Source organism: Botrytis porri (genome assembly GCF_014898465.1).
Source record: "Botrytis porri strain MUCL 3234 chromosome Unknown BPOR_004, whole genome shotgun sequence".
In the NCBI taxonomy this organism is placed as follows: domain Eukaryota; kingdom Fungi; phylum Ascomycota; class Leotiomycetes; order Helotiales; family Sclerotiniaceae; genus Botrytis; species Botrytis porri.
The window spans coordinates 2,815,593-2,842,142 of record NW_024066078.1 but is presented as its reverse complement, the minus strand read 5'-3'; the positions used below and the strand labels follow the sequence as shown (position 1 = coordinate 2,842,142).

The following is a 26,550-nucleotide window of genomic DNA, read 5'->3' as shown; positions in this document are numbered from 1 at the left end:
ACCTTACCGAGGTGACTGTTGTGGCCAAGATGTTAAGTTTTCGGGCCAGCAGTTCGCTAACCATGTGCCGACCGGATAAGCTTCGAAGTGAGAGAAAAAAAGCCTTTCCGTCTTTTAGGAACGAACCTTACTTCCTTCCCGATTGACTTCGTTCAAACTGTATTTTGTTCGTGTTTCTTTTTTGTATCTGAACCATAACAATGGGGACAAGCACACATTTCCAGAGGAACGAGTCCCTAGATAACAAACACTCCCCACAACGATGCTGGCCTCCACTCCGAAGATTAATAATAAGAATCAGAATAACGTCCCACTTCTCATGAGCACACAGGCACACTCTCCTCCTCAATCCCACACTCAAACCTTGAAAAACTCCAGGCATCTTTTAGCCAGCCAGTGACGTCTGCTGTGGGTCTATCGAATTCTCTTTTCATACCCCTACCAGAACGAACTACTTCGTAGTCACGCAAATGCCGTTGGCTCATGGACGAAGAGTAAGATTCTTCATTTCATTCTGACAATATCATCCAATCACACGAATTTAAATCTTCTCTCACTTGACGATTCAGTCACCGCTTTCTTACATGGGTCTTACCTACTCATGAATTTCGATGCAGATCTCAAGCCCAATGCTTGGGTGCTCCACATGAACACATTCAACTCTCACAGCATCGTGATCCTACAACCAACGAGCCTTGAGATCCCCTGTAAAAATGCTCTGCAAAACTGACACTTTCCCTGCAGGCGGTTACTTCAATGACTAGGTCACAGCTTTTATGCGGGTTTCCTAAAACTGTCGTTCCGACGTTGGAAGAATAAGCATGCTGCATGTGTAAATGTGGACTCTGCTCTCCTTCATTCACAGATAGCGGACCCACCGAGTATGTAAGACAAAGGATGGGGGATAGATCAACAAGTATATAGCAAGAGATCTTCCCCCTCGTTCCAGTTTTCTATCACTTTCATCTCATATCTCCTGCCTCTATTTCTCCAGACCTCCACAAGTTGATTTCAGTAGCGCAACAGCGTTGTGTTTGACAAAATTTGATAGTTGCTGGCAGAGCCAGACGTTCTCGAAATCTTGAAGATTTCCTCTCTCAGATACACCATACACAATAGGCAAAATGGTCTCTTCCGAGGTATCGCCAACGCAAAAGACCTTTGCTGGTCTTCACGGCCGAAAGTTGGGTCTATTAGTCTCAACGATTGCCACAACTGGATTCTTGTTGTTTGGATATGATCAAGGTGTTATGTCAGGAATTATCGCCGCAGACCCTTTTAACAACTACTTCCCTGAGACCAAAGATGACAGTGTTTACCAAGGTTTCGTCACAGCCATCTACGAAATCGGATGTTTACTAGGTGCTATTTTCATTTTGTGGTATGGAGACTCGATTGGTAGAAGAAGAGCTGTAAGCTTTACCCCATTTCCCCGCATCCCCAGACTCCTCCGATAAGATAAGATATTCTGACTGAAATTTTACAGATGATGCTTGGTGGAGTTATCATGATTATTGGAGTTGTGATTCAAATTACTGCTATCAAAGGCTCCAACGCAACTGCTCAATTTATTATTGGAAGAACCGTCACTGGTATAGGAAATGGAATTAACACATCCACTATTCCCACTTATCAAGCAGAATGTAGTCGATCTACCAACCGTGGTTTGCTCATCTGTATTGAAGGAGGAGTTATCGCTTTCGGTACTATGATTGCTTACTGGATCGATTATGGTGCTTCTTATGGACCAGATGACCTTACCTGGAGATTCCCAATTGCTTTCCAGATTTTCTTCGGTGTCATCCTCATTGTCGGAACTTACTTCCTCCCAGAATCTCCAAGATGGCTCCTTGCTAAAGAGCGCCACGAAGAGGGACTCGATGTCATTGCTGCTCTCTCTGGTCTTGAACATAACGATCCCCAAGTTCAATTGGAGAAGACCATTATCATGGACAGTATCATGGCATCCGGAGCCGCTACCAAGACTCCCTTCTCAGCTCTTTTCACTGGAGGTAAAACCCAACATTTCCGCCGTATGCTTCTTGGATCATCTTCACAATTCTTCCAACAACTTGGTGGATGTAATGCCGTTATTTACTATTTCCCGATTCTCTTCGAAACCTCCATCGGTACCTCGAAGAACTTGGCTCTTCTCCTTGGAGGTGTCAACATGATTGTTTACTCTATTTTCGCAACTGTGTCTTGGTTCATTATTGAGAAGGCTGGTCGTCGCAAGTTGTTCATCGTTGGTACTATTGGACAGTGTCTTTCCATGGTCCTCGTCTTCGCTTGTCTTATCCCACAAGATGGAAAAGGACCAAGTGCCAAGGGCGCTGGAGTTGGTCTCTTCACCTATATTGCTTTCTTCGGAGCCACCTGGTTGCCACTACCATGGTTGTACCCAGCTGAAATTAACCCTCTTCGCACCCGTGCTAGAGCTAACGCCGTGTCAACTTGTTCCAACTGGCTTTTCAACTTCACCATTGTTATGGTCACACCTATCATGATTGCCAATATCTCTTGGGGTACATACCTCTTCTTCGCCGTTGTCAACGCTTGTTTCATCCCAGTTATCTATTTCTTCTACCCAGAAACCAAGCGCAGATCTCTCGAGGAAATCGATATCATTTTTGCGAAGGGATTCGTCGAAAACATCTCATACGTCAAGGCTTCTCATGATTTGCCATACTTATCTCCCGCTGAGGTCGAGCAGATGGCAAGACACTATGGCTTTGAAACCGCAGATGTCGAGAGCAGAAGCACAAGTGATGTCGAGAAAGAGAAGCCACAGTGGGAGGGAAGAGAAAGAAAGAGCCGTAGCGATGGAGACAATGTTGCAGCCGTTCCTCAAGCTCATCACCGTGGCAATGCCGCTCATGATGGATTCAGAAACGATTAATTGATGAACTTTCATTGATTTTTGCACGAGGGGAGAGGTAGTAATGGACGCGATTGGGAACCGGATATCATGATTCATGGATGCTTGGTTGTCATTCATGGTATTATACCCTTGGCGTTCTTTTTTTTTTCTTGACTTTTTTATATATATAGGTATTTGAGGATAATAATGTTTCTTATCCTGGATGAGCTGAAAGTTATGATTTACTGAGGAGGGGAGGTACGATACATATTTATGTATCTTGATCGGTGAAAGATCATGATATTATAGATGAGATGAATAAATGGTGGAGGACATGTTGAAGATGATACCCAGGATGCAAAAGTAATTAGTATTTTTGAATAGAATTACTTCATTTCAACTTTTAATGTTTTCGCGATATGTATTACTCATGAACACCATCCTTTTGTTTACAATAGCCCCAGTAGACCGTTTACTAATACATGTTTTCTGGCTTTCATTTCCATGCTGACACTGAGCTAGGATAAGAATTACATATGCAAGGAATTGGTCGAAGCAGCTTAATCTAGTAGTTGTGAGTTGTTTGTTCTATATTCCTGTTTTGAATGGAAATTCCTGCAATTAGTAATCATACTCTGAGTGTTTATAAGCGCTACAAGTAAGTCCCTATAATTCATCTTGATGTATTGAAGCTGGCAAGGAGACCTGGGCGTTTCGATTGATCGCTTTCATTGTGACTCGGTTTCCGCGCACAAAAATTGACAATGAAGTAACGCAACTTGCTCATTTTGGGAGTAACCTGCATAGGTGTGCAGTTCACGTGAGGGACGGCAATTCATCACGTCGCTGCACGACAAAGGAATTCTGGGGGAAACTCTACGTCGTCTAGACACAAGCAAATTGAGCAGGGTATCTTATCGTCAACAAGGTTTGAAACTAGATTCGGGGAACAGAACAAAAACTGCCAGTATATACAATCATCTCCCTTTTATATCAAACTTCAAACTAGTACTTTGATAGTATTCTCTGTCGTCGGACTGCCAAGGGCCCAGTATTCAAACACGTTTTGCCAACGGAAGCCAATTTTGTACAAGACGGGTGGATCTTGCATGACCTGAGCCTATGCTCGGCTAAAGGTGCTGGTGCTGAAGACCCTGCAACTCGGGAACCTCAATTTCTCAACTTCATTCAAGCAATGCATTCAATCAATCAATCAATAGAAAGAGCTCGCCATACATCCCAAGATGGTGAAATCAATTCAAGTATGTCACAAGAATGTTCGTCTGACATTTTTCGTGTTGTCAAATCTTTAAGTGACCGTCGTTTACTGCGGTATTTTCCACATTCACGATTGAGGTTCCATCATAGTCCTCCCGCTTTCATCATCATCTGCTGTACAAGCATCCACCTATTTGACAAGTCACATCTTCCGCACTAAACCACCAAAACTTCCCAAACAGGAATGTCGATATCTGGCACCCTGGAAAAAGATCTCGGCCACGAAAAGCTTATCATTCGCTGCCAAGCCCATCACCAGCTGCCCTTTTGAGGAGTTTAGATACTTGAATATAACATTTGGCTTCCATGTTATGCATATATCCGTTGGATCTCCTGCCTAGGCTCGGGACTTTGTCATTTATGCAATGTTAACCGTTGTATACGGGGTAGATGCGTTGGTCTTATCAACGGCAATCGAAGTACCATGAGAGATTACCTTCCATGATCGTCCAGGTTTCTTCAACTTTACCCTTTAGTGCCGGCGGGGATTGAAGCTTTTGAGATTATTCTGGTACCTTAAATTATAGACCTGCTTCATTTGGAACGATCTCCGCGTGTGTATCTCGATTTTCCAGACGTAGAGCGCATAGTAGCGTTAGGGATTGAGATGAGGGTGCGTGAAGTGATGGGGGAAAAAAAAGATATAAGTTCGAGATGAATCGCCAAGATTAAGTCTTGTAGTTGCTAGACCACCTCCAGTTCAATTCTTCGACTACAATTACAATGCGTTTCCCTTCGCTTTCCCTAGTCGCTTGTCTTCTTCCGGCTGTTCTAGCTGCCCCTACCACTGAAGGGAAGAAAGACAAACGATCATTCGAGCTTCGTGACGGAGTCAACCATACTGTCTTTTATCATGCCGCCACCGATTCCACACTTGCATTTGTCACAAACTCTGGCATTTGCGAGACCACGCCAGGTGTGAACCAGTATTCCGGATATTTGACCGTCGGAACTGTGAGTATAACACATTCTTTAGAGAATAGTTCAATGTTGACATCCGTATCAGGGTATGAACATGTGGTTCTGGTTCTTTGAAAGCCGAAACAGTCCAACCACTGCACCACTAGCGACATGGTTTAACGGAGGTACATGCAATATCTTTCATATCAAGCTACATTTTACTAACAGAAGAATAGGCCCTGGATGTTCTTCTATGATTGGGTTGTTCCAAGAGAATGGTCCATGTCAATTCTACAACGGGGCATCAACTCCATCCCTCAACCCATACAGTTTCAATGAATTCGCAAACATGATCTATATTGATCAACCGATTGGAGTAGGCTTCTCCTACGGTACTGATTCTGTAACCTCCACTGTTACCGCTGCTCCATACATCTGGACACTTCTCCAAGCTTTCTATGCCTCCTTCCCCGCCTACGAGAATCGCGATTTTGGTATCTTCACAGAATCCTATGGTGGTCATTATGGACCAGAATTTGCATACTATCTCGAACAACAAAATGCCAAGATTGCGGCTGGCACTATTGCTGGTGAAAAGATTGATCTCGTTGCTTTAGGTATCAACAACGGATGGTATGATCCTATCATCTCTTATAAGGCATACGTCGACTACTCCTACAATAACACATACAAATCTCTCATCTCCGCTGCTCAACACACATCCTATCTCAATACATATACCAAGTCATGTCTTCCACTTTTGAAAGAATGTACCTCAACCACTGGTACTAACTCAGCTTGTGTAAATGCTGATAATGTTTGTTATAATGACATCGAGGGGCCACTTTCAAGTGGAAACTTTGATGTTTATGATATTCGAGAGCCATCGAATGATCCATATCCGCCAGAGAATTATGCTACATATTTGCAAAGCGCAGCAGTTGTGAAGGCCATTGGTGCCAAGTCTACTTATACTGAGTGTCCAGATGCTCCTTATGAGAAGTTTGCTGCTACTGGAGATGGTCAGTTACCCCTTCATCCTTGATGTTTTTCGATTAACTAAGGAATATCAAAACAGATTCGAGGTCCTTTCTCCCAACTCTCTCTACAGTCGTTCAATCTGGTATCCAAGTCCTTATCTGGGCTGGTGATGCTGATTGGATCTGTAACTGGTTCGGTGGTCTCGCAACCGCCAATGCTATCACATATGCTAGCTCCGCCGCTTTCAACGCTGCTGCCGTTGCAAACTATAATGTAAATGGTGTTGCTGGAGGAACCTTCAAAACCGTTGGTAACTTGAGTTGGTTGAGAGTCTTTGGGGCTGGTCATGAGGTTCCTTATTACACACCTGCTTTGGCGTTGCAAGCTTTTAAGCAGACTATGAGCAAAAAGCCTCTTTCTTCTACTTGAAATGGTTAATCGGGTGACCATTCAAGTATTCAAATAGACAAAACTATACTGAACAGTGGAAGAAAAGGCAGATTTAGGAATACGAATTTATGTACTGCTAATTAGAGCAAAAATGATTATAACATATTCCATAGCACTTCAACATCTACTTACAGTCTCATTGGTCGATAGTTTCTGATAGCTCGAATACTGCACTGATCCTTGTTACGTTATACTAGCTGATGCATTGCCCGATCACTTCTGGCTACGGGGTATATCATTGCAGACGCTTCCATTCTATATCACACATACTTTCCATCTCTAGAGAGTTGGCGATATGTATTCGGTCGATTTGTCAGGAATCCTCAGACTCGATTGGTGCACGTGTTCATTGTCATACAAGGCTGAATAATTCTTACATCTTGTAGTGAGATTTCCACCATCCCCGAACCTTTGATGTTTCAATATTGGCTATGCTTCACTCAAATTGATTTATAGTCCCGTGCTCGATAAGCTACACCCCATACATTTGCACGGTCTCTTCATCAAAATCAAGATGCCATGTTCTTCTTGCGCTGCGTGCAAATCGGGCCACTCCAATTCTCTCGTTTTATATCATATATGCATAGATTTCAGCTTGTCATTCCAGAATAGAAGTCGTAATATTTGCAAAAGATGTCAAATTAACCATGATGGAGTGCTCCAGTATATCCGCCGACAGATGATAAATGTCAAAAGTTGGAAATATATGAATTACCTGGTAATACATTGTAGTGGAAACAGATTCAACCTGGATAAATGCCGATCAGTCAATATAGATTATAATCTACGCCAAACTCCTAGAAACACTCCATTATATCCATTCAAAATTTCACCACATATCGTTCCAAATTTCGATTTGAAAGTGCTCTAGTAATTAAAAGCCCATGGTTAACAAGATGCCGTGCAAGCCATAGGCAAGAGTGCCGATGTATCAGAAGTACCAATTTCACATCGCCTTCTTGATGTAAAACAGTGTATTTCAAAGAACCGAATTCTGTTAGTGGAATCAAGAATAATTGACCAAACTCGTCCGATGGAGTATACCACATTGAGCCACTCTTGGGGATCGGCTCAATGTAACAAAACAAGGTTGGACAATTACAGTGCACACGCCAATGGCATTGACATATCGACACTCTCTCGAACATTTCGGGATGCGGTACTACTCACGCACAGACTGAACATACAATACATATGGATTGATTCTGTCTGTAATATACAGGATGATGTTGCCGATTGGGAACGACAGTCAGCTTTGATGGCTGATATATGATCTGGCTCGCTTCTAAATATAGCGGCTGCGCATGGTCGAGACAGTCAAACTGGACTATTTAACACCCGGCTTGCACAGCTACATGCAGAGTATCCTGGGAGCCGAGTGTGAGGAACCATACCACCGTTCGAAGAGCTTCGGAGTCTTGATAATAGAGGGTTGACACACATAAACTAGAGGGCAGCGGGCCATTCTTCATTCGACCCAGTTTAAGCACAACTCATGATAGACATTATCTTTTCCATGGAAATAGGAAATCTATGGCACCACTCAATACGCGAGGATGGGTGTTTCAAGAGCGGATTTTATCACCCAGATCTGTAAGCTTCTACGCGACAGAGCTAGTATGGGAATGTAAACTGGAAAGATGGTGCGAATGCACCAGAATATCAGAGCTTCCCAAACGCGACCCAACAAGGATGATCACTAGAGATGGCGCAAGGATAAATTCGGTGCCATATAAAGACAATGAACAGCAGGCCAATAAAATTCCTGACTACTGGTATTTGAATATCGAGAACTATGCCGTTCTTCGGTTAACGAAGGAAGAAGATCGACTTTCCGCGCTCTTCGGGATTGCAAGTCGCACATTCGAAGCTCTAAATCGATTATCAAAGTCAATTTCATCACATGAATCTGAGGATTTGCAGGATCCTCAGTATGTTGCCGGGTTGTGGAAGATTCGTAAAATTGACGGCTCGTTATCCTCAAGGGGATTTCTTTGGTATTTTTTCAGAGGCACCCGTTCCTTGAAAAGATCGGAAAGATTTGTGGCACCAACATGGTCATGGGCGTCAGTCGTGTGTCAAAATACTGATAATGGTCGGGCCATGAACACCTTCTATGTCCCAGATCAACGTGCTGACAGTTCCTTTGCAATTGAAGATGTCAGTTGCACGGTAGAAGGTGTCAATCCGTACGGGGCAGTATCCTCTGGTAAACCCATAGTCCGTGGGAAGTTGATGCTAGCCGGAGACGTTCGAGACTTTTATACCGAAGATCATAGTTTGAAATCGAATTTAGGAGATACAATTTTAAATTATTCAACAAAACTTCACTACGAGGAACGTGATCTAGACGTTGATGGTTGTCAGCCAGAATACAGTCATGGGGAAACATACATGTTACAGGTCTCACATCAAAATCAAACCGGTTGGGAACCGCGAGGGTTAGCGCTCATATTGCAGCGGGTTAAAGAGGAAAACATTTTCATTGGCGGCGATAGTAAGTTCAGACGCATTGGACTCGCTCAACTTTACAGCGGGCCAGGCCCATTAGAATCAATCAAGGAAACTTCTTCGGTAACGATTATATGAGCTAAGGAGAGAGAGCTTTATGCTCGCTAAATTGTTTGTGCAGCTTGTGTCCTCGCCTTCTATTTTCGTTTCCCCCTCAAACATGAAATGTCACCAGATCAATCAACTTGAACCATTCGAATTCAAGATACTCTTTATAGTTCCCCGTATAGAATTTTACAAGTTCGTGACTGAATGGCACCGAAGAATCACTTCTGTTTTGTCCAATAGCTGGCTCATGAACCTGTTCGCACTTCTCTGATATGGAGCAACACTCTTCTTTTCATCTCCAGACCCTCGGCCCCTTTTCCACATAAGTTTCCTCTCCACATCGCGCTCCAAAACTCCAAAGAATATATACCACAAGGACACAAAACGAAAGCTAGTGATCAAAAAGAGTATAAAAATTGATCCCTCAAGAGACAAGATGATCAAACATGTATTGACCAGACTGGGGCACGATCCCAGGACCTTGTCCGCATTTTGACAATTGTTCATTGTTAAGGACACGTGATAACCAACTACACCATCCGGCCTTGAATTTATACAAGAAAAAGGAAATATATCTTTATATCGAGACATATTAAATATGTGAAGAGAAAAACAGAAAAGAAAATTTTGACCGAGTGGGGGCACTATTGCAGGGGTTCGAAATTATTGATCTTGATAGTGGGGGAATGAGTTCAGAGGGACTTCTAATTAGTGTAATGGAGCAACTTCTAAAATTGCAAAATGGATATTGGTTGGGGTTGGCCTCAACTCGCAGAATGCGGCTTCTGTGGATCGAACACAGTGCCTCCAGATTAATGGGCTGAAGTGAGCTTCAGTCTGGCGCTCTCCCAAGTGAGCTAAAGCCGCTTGAGTTCTTGTATTATATATAGGGCTGGGCAATTTATAATTATATAAATTATAATAATGATTATTTCATATAGAGTATAATAATAACCAAGTCAATTATATCCCCTAAAATAAAGTTGGGATTTTGAAGAATTTTTAAAGAAATCTTGAATGGAAATCTTGAATTTGATTGAATTAAAGGAAATAAAGTTTTATTTAATTATCTTTAATATAAAAATTATTAATAAGTATTTATAGGGATACTTTAGAAATTATAGGGATTATTTTTTCCCACTCAAGTTATATCTTTATAACTATTAATTTTTTTTTAATTTTTTAATCTTTTATATAGGTTTAAGCTTGAAACGTTTAGAAAAGTAATTAGTTTCTTTTTATTAATTATAATTAAATAGTTATTAAAGATTTAAAATTGATTTCAAATTTATATATAATTTTCATATAAATTAAAAAATCAATATTTTAAAGCGTTAGATCTCTACTCAAAAAATCTCAAAAATCTGAAATTTTCAGAATAAGTTTAAAATGATTTGGATTATATATATATAAATTTTTAGTAAATTCTATTTATAAATAAAAGAGTTAATAATAAGCTAAAAAAGGTAATTTTTAGTATAAATGAATGACTCAAAAGAGGAGTAATCAGAAAGTAGAGTACTCGACCTATAGTATAAACTAAAAATATTTATAATTTTAATATTCTTTTAATTGAATAAGCTATAAATGATATATATAATCAATTAATATAATAGTCATATTATATAAAAGTTTCTAAGAAATCGGAATTAAAATGATTGAAATAAAAGCAATAAATTTATTAAACTAATTTAAAAAGTACTTGTTTTTGAATACTTTTTCGATCTTTAACAATTCAATTTATTTAATACTTATAATATGAAGACTTAAATATATTGTTAAATAAAAATTTTACTTTTCAATATATAAGTTTTTATAAAGATTTATTTATAATTAGAAAAGTTATTCATATTTGAAATAAAAAAGGATTATTTTTGAAAAGGTAAATTCGCTTATTTCCAAGAATATTAAGAATATTAAGTATAAAAATTAGAAAATTTAATTTACTTATTTAACTTTAATCTTTAATAACTTTTCTATTTTAAGGAATTACAAAGAAAACTCTTTTCTTAATAAGATACTACTCAATTTCTAATTAGAATTCAAAGAATAAAAATATAAAATCCAGAATTAATAGAGATAAATAGAATCTAAGATATATTATGAAATTATACTTATTATTATCAACTTATTAACTTTAATATACTACTTCTCTTTCATTTTTTATTTCAATTCTGTAAAACCTTATATCTATATAGAAAAATATATATAAATTATTATATAATTTTTTTTGAATTAAAATGAAATTTGTAGAAGTTATATTCAATTTTAGTTTATAAGAGTTCTGGAACCTCTTTAACGTAAAGATTTCGATTTCCCCGCTAAAACCATTGATTTTTCAGCTTTTAAGACCCCTGTTTATTTATTAAAACATCATATAAAATGATTAAAGGAATTCAAAGTCGATCTAAAATTAATTTAATTATATAGAAAAAAGCTAGTTTATTTTTAAATATTTTATTTATAAAGTTATAACCTATTAAAGATAAGAATTATAAATTTTCTAAAAAAATCGCTTATTCTGTATGGGAAAAGCATTACAAGTTAAAAAAAATTAACTTTTCAATTTCAAGTTTATATAATTCATGAATAAAAATAATTAAAAATACAATATATATTTTTTTCGATAAAGAATAGTATTAATTATTTATTTTGAAGTTTTGAAAATAAAATTCCTTGAATTGAAAAAGTTATTAACTTCTTTAATTTGTATAGAAAAACATTATATAGGGATTTTATTACAAAATTTACAGGATGTAGTAAGTAAGTTCGATAACTCTTACTATACATCTTTAATTATTCTGCCGAGTAAACAGAGAACCTTTCAGGATAACAGAGCTCAAATCAATAAGCATATTTATCAGTCGCAGCGTTTCGATGCTGTATTTTTTATGTAGCTTGACAAAAGTGGTTGCTGATATGGCATTTGCAGGATAAATGTAGGCTTTTCAGGCCCTGATTGTTTTCTGTCTACAGGCTGTAAAAGAATCTTCAGAGAGTTCACGCCATTACAGCCTGACTGCACGTGTTTCTCCTCAGTCGCAAAAGCATAATGATAAATCCCACCAAATATTTACCTCTATTGTAACATCGCACTATTATCTTATCTTTAATCAAACATTCATACTTTTCATAAAACTATACATGTCTGTATTTTAATTTTCACAAATTTTGATATGAAGATTGTAGGCAGAACAAATTCATATTTACTGTACGAACGTCTCGTCAAACTGAGTACAGTGAAAGAAAAGAGGCGCATGATTGATGTTATGACTCTACAACAATCGTAAGAGTTTAAACCTCGGCTTATTACATACTAAACAAAAACACATCAAAAACTCTTATTTATTTAACTTTTGAATTATATATGAATTCAATCAATTTTCAAAATAAATTTATAAAAACAATAAACAAAGTCGAAAATTATCAAGATAATTTAAAAAAAATGAATGAAATATTTTTAATATTTTTTTTTTAAAAAGTTATAGATTCTGAAAATTGAAATTATTAAAAAAACTTAAAAAAGTGATTTTTTTATATAAGAAAAGCATTATAGATTATAAATGTTGAAAAATTTCAATTTTAAAAATCTATAACTTTATCAATTTTAATAATTTCAAGATATTATTCAAATTAAAGATGCTTTTTATAATTGTTTTTTATATATATAATTTTCAAATTAATTCTTTATATAATTTAAGACTTATAAAAATAATTAATATATACGAGAAAATAGTATTTTTGCGGGGATTTTGTTATGAAAAAGGATAATATATAATAAGTTGAGGCCTTAACTCTTATAAAAAAGAGAATTAATAGGAGTAAGATGAATTAATAATCTTTATAATATAATAGATATTATGAAATAGACAGATACTAATAAAGCGTTGAGAGAGTTCGTTAATACTAATACCTAGGGTTGAACATTTTCATAATATATAATCTTGTATATTCGTTATTGAAATATAATACATAATATTAATTAAAATCCATTCTTTTTAGTATAGAAAATAGAGATTAAAGAGATTTTTAAAAGAGATTTTGAAAGGAATTTTTAAATTTGATTGGATTATATAAGATTGAAAATATTTTAAAAGAAAAGCTTTAAAATGAAATTTTAAAGATTCATTAATTCTATTTAAAAATCATTTTTGAAAAGATTTATATTTTCAAAAGTTTCAATAGTATTATTAATTTCAAGTTTTAAATTAGTATTAAATATAATATTGTTTTTTAAATTAATAGCTAAATGTTTTTTAATTCTTTATAAATAAATAAAAAGAAATTATTCTCTCCTCTTATAATTTATAATACTTATGAATTCATATATACAAATATCATTTTATTAATAATCTAAAATTCTAGAATGAATTCTTTATGTTAAACTGTTTTATTATTTATTTGAAAAAACTTAATAAGTAAATTCACTTTTACTTATTCTATTGATTTAATTAGGCTGAAAAACATATGAATAATCTTGATATAATATTTAATCATAGTCAAAAAGCGTGATAATATAGAAATATATATTCATTCCTTAGATTATATAATCCGCTCATTCCTACTAATACTCTAATTATACGAGCTGAAGGGTGAATGAATGAAAGTATAGGTATAAAGATCAGCTAGATCTTTATACTAATAAACTAAGAACATATATAATTAATGATATCTTTTTATATTTTTTATTTATTTAAAAAGATTTACTTTTAATAAATAATTCATATTTCAAATTCTGTCGGAACACGTGACCAACAACGTAACATTACATATTACACTTTACCTCATATATGTATAAAGTATATAAGTAGGGGTAGTATATGTATATAGATATAGTAATTCCCTTTTCATATGAAGAGGGCAGATAGAAATAAACAATCCTTTTATTTATACATATTATGTATACACCCCTTACCAAGTCTGCCCAACAAATTCAAAATCTAAAAATATTAAAATTAAAGTTGTACAAAACTAATTCATAATAAAAGGTTTATCCTTAAAGATATTATAAAATAGAAGAGTTTCTTTTCATTCTAAAGGTTTGTGATTAATCGAAGGGGGAGGAGTAGGACTTTGATCAGGAGATATGTAAGGAGGAGGGGGAGTAAGACTTCGATTAGGAAATGTGTGAAAAGAGAGAGGAAAAAGATTGTGTTGTTTATTTGTAGGGTTAGAATATAAATAATTAAATAGTATATATTGAATACTATGGTCTTATTATTTATAATTTTTATAATTATTATTGAAATATTCTTCAATATAATAATAATCCAGAAAAGATCTTAAATTATAATAATAACACTTTTTATAAAAATCTTTAATAAGAATTTCTTAATTTTAAATTAATAATTTATTTATATATTAAACTTATATAAACTCAACTTTGATAATTATAATAGAATTTTGAATAAATAAAATTAGATTTTTTAATATAATTAAAAATATTAATTGGAAAGTATTATAATAATCTAATATGAATTATTATTTGTTAATATAAAGAATAGAATTTCGATTTGGCTGAGCTTGTGTGTATACAGCATTATATATTTGAAGGGCTCTAATTATGCGAATTGGTTAGTACATTGTGTACAATGCTGGCTGTGCTAACAGTTGCTGTGGGGTAAATTTGAGTGTAATCAGCTTATCTCTCAGCAAAAGTAGGATACACATTTCGAATGTTCGGATAAATTCGATTTTCTATAGTTTTAAAAATGTTAATTTGTATACCATATAAAGAAAACTAGGTATATATATATTTAAATGAATATTCAATTTATAAGGTTCGGAATAATTAATCTTAATGATTTTACTTAAGATATTTAATTATTGAGAGCTTGTTATACTACATTTTTTAAATAGATTGTAAATAACGTAGTTTATTAGTACATATACTATATCAGTATGTGTATCATTTCAAAATACATTAAAATTAGTTTTTTATTAATATTTTTATTTAAATCATTAATCATTATTTTTTCTCTGAAAAAGTTTCCTTATAAATAATAAAAATGAAATATTTATAAAATTTGATCTTTTTATAAATATCTCAATTGTAGCCCAAGAATATTATACTTTGCATTACAAAAATCTATTTCTTTAAATAACTTTTTTATTATTATAAGATTTTAGTATTTTAATTCATTTTTATATTATTTATATAAATAAATATAATATATATAAGGAAAAATTAAATTATATCAATAAATAAAGAAAGTGTACGATTACATACGGCCGTTTTTTGTATGTAAAAATAATAATGTACATATTAATATAGTACACGTACTGATAAACCATGTTATTAGAATTAATTTATATAATAAAGTGGTTTTCAGTTATATACTATAATGTCATGTATACCATGAATCAGGTTTGTATGTGAGAAGAGAAGCCTCGTTTGTACTGGGTGTACACGTTTCCCTCCCGCGGTTCTATACGGCGATTTCATACACTTGACCACTTATCCCTAGATTGGTAGAAGTTTAACAAGTCCAGCCTCTTGCTGCCTTATCAACATTAAAACAATACACAATATACAGGATCTGTCATTTATAAAAAGAGAAAAAGAAAGCATTTTTGGGAATAATAAAATTAGGGGAAATCGACGAAACATCAGACCCTCAGCCCTGCCATTTGACGATGCTTCGAATTCCCATGAATTTGGGGGCGGTTACACAAGCCAGATACAGAGCTCTTTCACTCCCGAATGTCCATATGTGTTCATGCATAACATATGGATATTTGAGCATCCCTCTTATAAAAGCCTGAATAAGTATCAATTATTAAACCCAATCTTTCCTAATTCATTCAATAATTAACCTTCAAGCTTTTTAAATATTTATTCTTTTTAAGAATCTTCTTAATATTTTTATTCTTAAATGTTTTTATCTTTTAATAATCCTTCGAATAGTTTTATTAGGATATAAATTAGCTTGAATATTGAGTTTTATTATATTCGTTATTAAGAAGTCTATCTTTTAGTCTGTCTTGATTCTTCGGTTTTTGGCTGGATGATGTAAATAGGTTATACAATTGGACTATATACATTTTAATACTATCTATCAATTCTATTTAGTTAATAAGATAAGGCTCAATACGGACCCCTCTTGTTCTCGGCTTCAACATAAGAAGAGAAAAGGTTTGAGAATCGGCTTTTCAATGTTTAGCACAGCTAGCGACAACGACTGACGCTAATATGAACGACGCGTTATTTGCCACTCCATTTGAACCTCGTGATCTGAGCCAATTACATCACCATATCACGATACGCGATTTTGGCGAAAAGCTACAGAAAGCTGCCGATACAGCCTACCCGAACGATCAACAAAGTGAGCGCGCTGTTCTCTCATATCGTACTTCTCAAAGTCCGAATATATCTGAATGTTTCATGACTTCTCATTATCTAACTTTATGTGAACATTTCGCTGGCTTGTGTGGATACTATGCTAGCCCCTTGATGTCCAACTTTAAGTGAATGTTTCGCTGACCCCCAAATATTGTAGCCATATATACTCGAGTTTGTGTCCTTCTATTATGGGATGGCGAAGACCCAGCTTTGCGTGTTTTAATTGAAGTCCACGAACTAGGCATAGTTCTCGCTTCGATTTACAACTTCGAAGTTGAGATCTACCGGATACCTAACAACGGAAGTCACAAGAAGCTGAATCGGAAGATTTTGGACTTTATTGAACTAGGCGACGACAATAAGGAGGGTCTGAAATTTTTATCATGGTGGGCACTGCATGCTGGCTCAAAATTGATAGCCATGTTGGATTAGGTATGTGAACAGGAATGTTTTTACAGACCAGTTTCAATATCAAATTCCCATCGGGCACAGTGCACAGTGTACTCAGTAGTCTGGACTGTAATCCGGCAACAAAAAACTTTTGATTGTTTCATTTTATTTTATATTGTTTGTATGAGAAGGATACGGAAGACGTAGTACCCACGATTTGCGTAGGTCCTAATCGTCTAATTGTATTCTATCTAAAGAACTAGCTAGTTGCAGGGGATAGTAGACCTCATATAAGGCCTACTAGAAAGAGCTAGTCTCTTTGACATTCGCGTAGGGCTTAACTACAGTAGCCATTGAATTGAAGTCATTCACTGCGTTCACACATATATACTCAAATCATCTGGGACAACCAAACAATTTGAAACATCCAACTGAATGAAGCGTCTCCAAATATTGAAAGCTTCCAGATCTAGACTGCCAGTTCGGACTAGTAAACACATTAGTATTGTGTTAGAGTTTCGAGGTTTTCAATCAATGAAATGTTTTGAGTTCCTACTATGATCCATACTTGGCAGGATACCCTACTACCTCCATATAAAGCTAACAACCGTATATGTAATTGTTTAAATTCTTGAGATCCTAATTATAACATAGTGAAATAAGACGGTATTCAAAATTTACTAAAAGAAGCACAATTTGATGTCCTACTTTTATTCAATTGTTATTCCTCAAGAAATACAAACATAAACATCGAATACGAAATTATAAAGTTTATTGTCACTTACAACTTCAACAGTTTTACAAATAATATTGGGATTTATTTGTATACTTATGCTTTAATAATAGAATTATATTTGTTAAGTATATATTCGAAATTCATTGTTGTTATACTATATAATAAAATACTTTGTTGAATTCAGAACTAAATGTCCGAGAAAAAAGAATTATAGAAAGCTTCGTTATACATTATTCTTATTCAAAACTTAAGGTTACCATGCAGCATACAGCCTTCAATGAGACTAAGGGGGGCCTGCAATTTTATCATCACTCAATCCTTCGCAATCACTGGGCTCAGCGGGTCCAATTTCGCCTTTAAAAAAGCAAAGGACTGATTCCGGCAAAGAATCTGGTCCGTCGTCTAAGTCTATCCCCCTGTCTATTAAGCAACAACTTCCCATGATTATATTGAGTGTAAGGTTGAAAGAGCATTTGACCCCAGACTTGTCTGCCAATTTGTTTGTCGACTGGTTTTACATAATGCTTATTATTGCTGAATCTGTCACCATCGAAGCTGGATTCGGTAGCTTCTTGATTTTAATGTTTGTTTCAATGCCAGTGCCAATTTGGGTATACTTAGGTAGAGATGCCGCTATCAGTCTTGTCGATATTAAGAAGCGAATGTTGAATATAAAGGACCCCTCTTATAGTGATAACGAGCTCAATGAGCCGGTTAATATACTAACCGTAGACTTAGTGAAGCAATTAATGTATGTAATAATCGTATGCAATCTATGGAGCTACAAATCCGAGGCCTCCGGAACGACACTTCGGAAAGTAATCGCGAGAAGCGTAAACTGCGCCGAGAACGCGATGACTCTCTACGAATTATTGAGGCTTATGGAAGAATGAGTTTAAAGGGAAAGTTCAAAACTAAAGAAGGAGGGATGGATGATAAAGGGTTACGATTGAGTAGATTTGATATTGAAATCAGATCTGAGCAAAGGGTAGTGATTCCAGTGAGTCTAGAAGGAAATGACGCACCACCTAGGTCATCTCACGAAGAAGAACGCAAAGAACCTTGCATCTCTGATCATTCTTCAGCAGACACAATTGATATAGTCAAGGATCAAGATGAAAGCCTAGTCGAGCCAGAGAATCAAATCCTTCCAAACCAATCACTGGTAAATCTCGGTGACAAACATGGTTTAGAGCAGAAATAGAAAATGGCACAAAACATCGAAACAGAAGCTTCAAGAAATAGGAATCTTCTTCTCACAAATGAACAAGAACCAAGAAATCTTGGATTAATGGACTCAAAACAAATAACTAGTCCAAGGACAATAATGGATCGGAGGGGAGAGAAATATAAACTGAGCTCAGAGCAAGATCTTGTTTCAAGACTGATGGAGGATTCAAATGGAGGTGATAAGACCAAGAAAATGGGTAGTCATCCTTACGGACCTGATTTAAGACCACTAGCGATGAGCAAGACTAAAGATGACCTTTTGAAACATCTCAACCTTGATTTTGAAACATACGCGCTCATGGCAGTAAGATTCATTTTTTTCCTTTATGACTTAATTACAACGTTTGATGCTCACTAGACTATTGAAAGAAACGGATATCGTTTACCAATGGCTTGTTGCTGAAAAACAACACTTGAAAAAGAATTGCAAAGGGAAACCGCCCTATGATTGGTGTGATATCTTAGAACAGTCAAAGGACCATGCCATAGAATTGATTGCTCAGAACGCCACCGATCAAACGGCTTATTACTGGAGCCTTGCTCGTCCAACTCTCGACTGTCCCCAACTGGATTGCACAATGGTTCCTTTACCACAGGTTTCGGCACCGAGATGAAAGAAACAGCAAGGTCATCGCGGATGACAGGAACGATATTTTCTTTTCATTTTCATCTCCTGGTTCGATATAGCCTCCCTTGTAATACAATTCTATGCCGTCTACCCATTTGCAATATGGTTACTCGCCATGTAATTCCTTCCCTATGGTGGCAAAGTTAATATTACAAACAAAGAGAAATTCAGTATAAATCCTCATCCAAATTTCTATAATATATATAATAATATTAATCTCTTTTTCGTTATCAATAAAATTTTGATTTGTTAATAATGAATATTATGAGTATAAAATACAACTCGTTTATTATTGAATTTTTTAAAAAAAATAAGGACTTTCAAAGGCCTTCGAATATTAGAGTTGTAGGAAAGGTAAATAAAAGAGTATATATGTAAAGGTTAGAAGAAGGTTATAGAGATGAATAAGAGTTAAGGAAGAGAAGGAGGGGAGTAAGTATAGGGGCTAGAATGAATGAAAGGTATTAGTTGAAAGTTTAAAGGGGAGTTTGTTTATTAATTATATTATTTTACTTTTGATTTATTTTTGTTGGAGGTAATTTTCCAGAATATAATAATAATAATAATATTCTAGTAATAGTGGAAGACTTAGTCACTCTAGCTTAAAGGACAAATCGAATATAATATAAGAGTTGAATTGAAGACAAATTATAAGTGAGAGCTTAATTGAGCTGAATTTGCTTGCTTTTTCCTAGGTTTTCTTTAAAGAATATCCTAGGTTTATATAATTTATAATGAAATTCTAGTAGTTTCTATTCTTATAAATAAGATCGATTTAAATCGAATCTTACAGAATCATTTTATATCATAAAAGAGAAATACAATCAATCAATTTAGTTAATTTATTAACAATCTTTCATATGATTTCATCTTATTCTATTTTATTATAAATCAATTTGATAATAGATATAACTATATTATAATATAATAATATAATTTTATAACGTAACGTATGGGGAACTCGGACATATGGGGAACTCGGACACTTTTTCAATTATTCTACACGCGATCTTGTTCTACGAGCCACACAATCCTCCAATTCCAATTCCGAATCACTTGAACTATTCTCTAGCTCTTCTTCTTCAATCTCTTCTTCTGATTCTTCAATTGGGCGTTTGCGTGGCCGTCCTCGTGGCTTTTTCTCCTTCGGTTTTTCCTCCGCCTCACGTACCATTTTCAATACTTCCTTAGTACTAAAGACAAATTGACCTTGTAATTTGACTCTTTTGCCTTTAGTTCTTTTCTTTCGAGTCTCAATTACCTCCTGAGCATCAGAGAGCTGTTTCCGAAGTAGGGCTATCTCAGCATTTTGAGATTCTACAAGCCTAGTCATTCTCTTGGCATATCGACGAGTTGGCGATGCAGGAGAACCACTGCTTGCTAGAGCTGTATTAAAGATCTGATTTGCTTGCCTTAGTTCTGTTCCATCTGGAGGAGAACTCCTGAGTATAGACAAGTCTAGGTCTTGATTGGGGGTTCTCATTTGTGGAGTAGAAGGTTGCTGGGAGGAGTTAAATGGTAATGAATCGAGTACTTTTCGTGGGGCAAAAGGTACTAGACCAGCTCCTCTCCAGCCAGCTTTAATATTAGAAGAATTCAATGCTTTTTTTCTAATATTTTGAAAGAGTTCTACCCATTCAGCTCTTTGGATTCGCTTTACACCAGCTCGAGAATATCGATCGACCTCTAAAGCATGATATCGTTTCATTGGCCCATACACCGCAATATCAAGTGGCTGAAGCAAGTGAGAGCAATGAGGAGGTAATATAAGTAAATCAATATCATTATCTATACAGAAAGCAATAAAGCTACCTGTAATATGGCTTGAATGGCCATCCATGATCAAAAGTCGAGGTCGGTCACCTGACACTTTCTTGGATTCTGGTTCGAAAACCCTTTTTAACCATTCTAATCCATGGCTATTTGAGGTCCATCCATTTGTACTAGTAGAGAACTGCCAGCTTTGAGGTGTGTCCTTTGGAATCCATGCAGAATTCGTATTCTGAGCCTTGAAAATGACCATAGGTGATAGAGCATTTCCAGCTGCATTGACACATTCAAATGCAGTTATCCATTCTTGCTTGCCAGCTGTAACTTTCCAATTCGATTTCTGAGTAGAATCGACTATAATGCGCGTACTTTGAGTACTTCCAACTCCAAATCCGGTTTCATCCATATTATACATATCATCTAATTAATTCATACTTTCGCTCAATGAGACGCGTGCGAAACGCGTCAAACCAAGCCTGAATATTCTCCGGAGTTGCTTCTTTAGCCCGATTAGACTCTAATTGACGTGAATAGCATGTTTTAAGTTCTGGATGTCGTTTTTGGAATCTATAGATCCATTCGTGGCCTATAGGTGGAATTTCTGTCGAGGTAGGATTTCGAGATGACGCGACCCGAACGCGTCGAAGACGAATTTCGTCGGCCATTTCCTTCACCAACATAGGTGTAGCAGGGAATCCAGTGATGGTAAGTCGTGAAATCCATCGTACAAGAGTATTTTCTTCTGCGTTTGAAAGAATTTGAGCCATTTCGTGGGTTTGGGAACGTGTTTTCTTCCCAGCCAGCCTATCAGCTAGGGTAGACTTAGGGACTTCAAAATGCTCTGCAGCCTTTCTAATTGATTTAAATTCTTTCAGTTGAAGTGAAATTATAGCCTTTTGAAGCTTCTCTTCAATTTGAGCAGATGTAGAAGGTGATTGGGTATGCATAATAAAAGTTATTGCGGTTTCAAGTTGGTGATGGGCTAAAAGTGTCCGAGTTCCCCATATGTCCGAGTTCCCCATACGTTACGTTATTTATATTTATTATTATATTTAAGTTATTTAATTTAATCATTTAATATGAATTGTTTTTAAAATTTAAAATATTAATATAATAATCAAATTGATAGATTTATTAAGATATATATTAACTATATTTTAAAAGGTTAAATTCTTTATAGTTTTGAAAACTATATATAAAGAATCAATTACTTTTTAAAATATAAAATTAGAATTTTAAAAAACAGATTTAATATCATTTAATCTTGAAACTATACTTTCAAAATTGAATAATCAAATTTATATATCTACCCCTTTCTCTTTTAATTTAGATTAATAAATTTCTCAAACCCTTTATAATCTAATTAAAACTTTTTCTTAATCAACATTATTAAAATCTTAAATAACCTAATTGTTACGGGAGCTGCCTCTAGGGTCACGTGGAAGTGTCTAGAGTTCTCTCGAGGTGGTTTAGACTAGACTTCAAGTAGGAATTCAATAAGGTTGGTAACTGGTTGCAATTCTCGTAACTATAGTAATGAAACTAATGATTGTTCTTGAGCACGAAGCTCTACATTGTAATGAAACCCATTCCCTTATATAGACCTTCGTTCTCTCTCCTGGTCCCTAGGACCTCTCCTATATGTTGGATCGTTAAGGATCGCAACGCGCTCCAGGAGCGCTGAAGCTCCTTGACGCTCCATCACGTGTAATTTATGTCATGTGACGCGGTATGTTGGATGCCGTCGTAACACTATCCCCTTCTTATCCTAGCGCTTGTCCCAAGCGTTATATAGTAACGGCTTACCCCACTTCGGAATATAGTCGTACTATGGTTTGTTTCTCTCAATATGACTGATAATTTTCACAAACGAAAGGAAAGATTGCGCTTAGCTCGTCTTGTTGAATCTCGCGGTCTCGAAATGTCGTCTTGTTCTTTGTGTGAACGCCAAGAGCGCAAATGTGTTGTATCTTCTCCGGACTCTTCCCGGTGTGCTGAATGTATCCGCCAAGGGCGTAGATGTGACGTTCGTGGCCCTTCTGATAGTGATTGGGATAGTCTGGACCGCCAAAAGGCCAGACTTGAGGAGGAAGAAGAACGCGCTATAAGTGTTTCTCAGGAAGCGATGGCTAAAGTTCTTCGTCTGCGGAAACAAAAGCGTGCTTTGTTGAAGCGTGAATCCGATATGCTGCGCCGTGGTCTGCGTACTTTAGATGAGCTCGATGCTCTAGAAGAGAAGGAAAGGTTAGAAAATGAGCGTGTTGAAAAAGAAAAGGAATTGGCGTCTGTCTCTGTTGCTGGCCCTATCGACGGTTCCTTTGTTTTCGATTCTTCTTCCTTGGATCCTTCGATCCTTGCTTCAATGGATTCTCCTTCTTTCTGGGCAAATCCGGATATTGCTGGTGGAACGCCTCCAACTTCTCAGGGCAGTTGAGGTTTGTTCTTGGTTCCCATGAATTTTCGGTGTGTGGGTAATCTAACCATTTGATCAAATATTTGATTGTGCCTCTGACGTATTTACAATCTAGTATTGTTTCGACATCATATATGGCGTTCGGGTTGACTGGTTCGATTTCTGTAAATGGCGCTTTCGGCGCTCCTGGTGGTGCTGGTTCGAGTAAGGATATGTGGAATACTGGGTGGATATTCATCGTGTCTGGTAGTTTTAACCGATAATTGACCGTTCCTATTACCTTATCAATCTTGAATGGTCCCAGTTTCCTGTGGTCGAGTTTATTGCTTGGTCTCTTGGTTTCGATGTTTCGTCGTAGCAGATAAACTTTATCCCCCTCTTTAAGCGTAGGTTCCATACTACGTTTCGTATTGTAGTACGCTGCTGTTCTGGAAGATATGAATCTTAGATCAAGAGCCAGTTGCTCTTGGAGATCTTTCAGCTGTTCGACTTGTACTATCGCTGATTCGGCATTAACTTCTTGTGGTATCGGAATTTTATACGCTTGTGGATTAAACCCAAAATTAGCTCGTGCTGGGGTGATTTTCGTGGTTTCCGTTTCCGATGTGTTATATGCGAATTGTGCCATAGGTAATAGTTCTACCCAATTGTCTTGTCGATAATTTACATAGCATCTAAGATATGCTTCCATTGTCTGGTTGGTCCTCTCTGTTTGACCATCTGTTTGTGGGTGGAAAGATGTCGATAGCTTTCTCTTGATACCCATAAGTGCTAGCAAGGTAGTCCAGAATTTCGAGGTAAAGAGCTTGTCTCGATCCGAGATTATCTCATCTGGTACTCCGTGTATGCTTACTATGCCCCTTAGGAACACATATGCTAGTTGCTCAGCATCCCATGTTTCCTTGAATGGTATCATATAAGCAAATTTTGTTAGTCTATCTACTACATTGAGTATCGCGTCGTACTCAATTCCTGTAGTAGGATCTTTTGAGAGTGGTAGTTTAACCACAAAGTCCCATGTAATGGACTTCCATGGCTGAGAAGGCATGTCTGGGGTCTGGAGCTGACCATACGGAGCATGTCGTGATGACTTGTTTCGTATGCAGGTGTCGCAACTTCCAACAACTTCTTCAACTATCGTTCTCATTCGCGGGAAATAACTGATTTCCCGGATTCTTGCAAACGTCCTTGCAATTCCTTGATGTCCATGTGCCGGCAACCCATGTTGTTCCGTCACAAATTCCTTGGTCATTTGACTCGGAATGTATACTTTCCCATGAAAGTATATGGTTTCGTTTTCTATTGTGAATCCTGGTTCTATTGCCTTGCGTATGCGTATAGCTGTAGCATCCTTGTCGTAATGTGATTGGATTTGGTTTCTGAGATGGTTGTCTTCCAATATATGAGTAGCTGCAAGCTGTGGTGCATTGTAAACCAGTGATTCGCCTTCTTTCTTGAATATTGCGTATGATTCGTACGACTTATTTTCTTGGTATTCTGGTTTTCGGCTAAGAGCGTCGGCTCTAGCGTTTTCTGATCCTTTAACATATGAAATCTTGAAATTGTAATTGGCCATGGTCTCCGACCATCTGACCTGTCGTCTGTTTAACTGCTTCGTTGTGGTGAAGTAAACCAAGTTCTTATGATCTGTGTACACTTGTACTGGGTATTTCGATCCTTCCAAATAAACTCGCCATTCTCTAAATGCATCGACTATTGCCAGTAATTCTTTGTCGTATATTTCGTAATTCAATTCGGCTGGTGATAGTTTTCGAGAGTAGAATGCGATTGGTTGTCATTTCTCATTCTGGCCTGGTTGGCTCAAAACTGCGCCTATAGCGAAATCTGAGGAATCCGTTTCCACTATGATTGGCTTCTCAGGGTCGAAGGTTAACAGTATTGGCTCTTTCGCTACTGCTTGTTTGAGTGTATCGAATGACTCCTGCGCCTTGGTGGTCCATTCGAAACTTCCTTGATCCTTCTTGGTTAGGTTGGTTAAGGATGTTGTAATCCCTGAATATCCTCTAATAAACCTTCGGTAAAAGTTGACAAATCCTAGAAAGGACTGTAATTCTTTAACTGTATTTGGCTGCTTCCATTCAAGCACTGCCTTGACCTTATCTTTGCTCATCTTGAGCCCTTGGCTTGATACGGTGAATCCTAGGAACTCCGTTTCCGTAACATGGAATTCACATTTGCTTGGTTTACATAGCAAATCGGCTTTGGCTAAACTTTCAAGAATGTTGCTGACATCTTTGATGTGTTGGACCTCGTTGTTTGAGTATACTAGGATGTCGTCCAAGTAGCATATACAACAGGTGTCCAAGTATTGCGACAGCACATTGTTCATAAGTCTCATGAAAGTAGCTGGTGCGTTCGTTAGCCCGAATGGCATAACTTGATATTCGTATAGCCCGTATCTTGTTTTAAAAGCGGTTTTCCATTCTTCGCCTTCCTTCATTCTAATCAAGTGGTACCCGTTTCGTAGGTCCATCTTGGTAAATATTGTTGCTCCGCCTAATCGATCTCTTAATTCCGTAGCTAATGGAAGTGGATATCGATCTTTCTTTGTAAGCGTGTTGAGCTTTCTGTAGTCCACAACTAGTCTCTTAGTACCATCTTTCTTGGGTACCCACATAGTTGGACTTGCCACTTGGGACGTGGATTCTCTGATCCATCCCTTGGCCAAATTGTCGTCGATATATTCTTTGAGCGTCCTTAGCTCATCGGCTGACATTGAATAAATTGGGGTGTGCACAGGCATCTTGCCTTCCTCCAATATTATTTCATGATCCCATGGCTTGTGTTCTGGTAAAGCCTCATGGATCCCTGGTTCTCTAAAAACATGTTTATATTTTTTGTACTGTTCGGGTATCATAGGCTCCTTTGCCTTGATTGCGATTTCATGCCGTGTCGTTGGCTTCTGCATTTGTAGAGGAGGTGTACTGTCCTTCGCTCTTAATGGAGGACCCTGGACTGGGTGTCCTACGTCACCGAAGTTGTTCGCGTTCAA

The 26,550-nt window shown here is 36.6% G+C and overlaps 5 protein-coding genes across 5 annotated transcripts; all 5 read left to right on the top strand.

Moving 5' to 3' along the window:
- Positions 1-979: 979 nt before the first annotated feature.
- On the top strand, positions 980-3,264 carry EAF01_003746 (uncharacterized protein). Its single transcript, XM_038912000.1, has 2 exons — positions 980-1,412; positions 1,487-3,264. Exons 1-2 carry the CDS (start codon positions 1,125-1,127, stop codon positions 2,897-2,899), a joined length of 1,701 nt encoding a protein of 566 aa, XP_038773235.1. The 5' UTR covers positions 980-1,124; the 3' UTR covers positions 2,900-3,264.
- A 1,597-nt stretch (positions 3,265-4,861) lies between these two features.
- Positions 4,862-6,448, top strand: EAF01_003745 (uncharacterized protein; the record flags this gene model as incomplete). Its single annotated transcript, XM_038911999.1, has 4 exons — positions 4,862-5,092; positions 5,145-5,223; positions 5,275-6,060; positions 6,117-6,448. 4 exons carry the CDS (start codon positions 4,862-4,864, stop codon positions 6,446-6,448), a joined length of 1,428 nt encoding a protein of 475 aa, XP_038773234.1.
- A 1,713-nt stretch (positions 6,449-8,161) lies between these two features.
- On the top strand, positions 8,162-9,058 carry EAF01_003744 (uncharacterized protein; the record flags this gene model as incomplete). The annotated part of the gene is made up of 1 exon (XM_038911998.1): positions 8,162-9,058. The coding sequence occupies one exon, from the start codon at positions 8,162-8,164 to the stop codon at positions 9,056-9,058; it is 897 nt and encodes a 298-aa protein (XP_038773233.1).
- Positions 9,059-18,017: 8,959 nt separating this feature from the next.
- Positions 18,018-18,700, top strand: EAF01_003743 (uncharacterized protein; the record flags this gene model as incomplete). The annotated part of the gene is made up of 2 exons (XM_038911997.1): positions 18,018-18,079; positions 18,235-18,700. The coding sequence occupies 2 exons, from the start codon at positions 18,018-18,020 to the stop codon at positions 18,698-18,700; spliced, it is 528 nt and encodes a 175-aa protein (XP_038773232.1).
- A 3-nt stretch (positions 18,701-18,703) lies between these two features.
- EAF01_003742 (uncharacterized protein) lies at positions 18,704-19,340 on the top strand (the record flags this gene model as incomplete). The annotated part of the gene is made up of 2 exons (XM_038911996.1): positions 18,704-19,030; positions 19,149-19,340. The coding sequence occupies 2 exons, from the start codon at positions 18,704-18,706 to the stop codon at positions 19,338-19,340; spliced, it is 519 nt and encodes a 172-aa protein (XP_038773231.1).
- Between the last annotated feature and the right edge of the window lie 7,210 nt (positions 19,341-26,550).

Bases quoted from the DNA above. Each gene is read 5' to 3' on its own strand.
- EAF01_003746 (XM_038912000.1), top strand. From the start codon at position 1,125: ATGGTCTCTTCCGAGGTATCGCCAACGCAAAAGACCTTTGCTGGTCTT. The intron at 1,413-1,486 runs GTAAGCTTTACC...GAAATTTTACAG, and splicing joins CGATTGGTAGAAGAAGAGCT to ATGATGCTTGGTGGAGTTAT.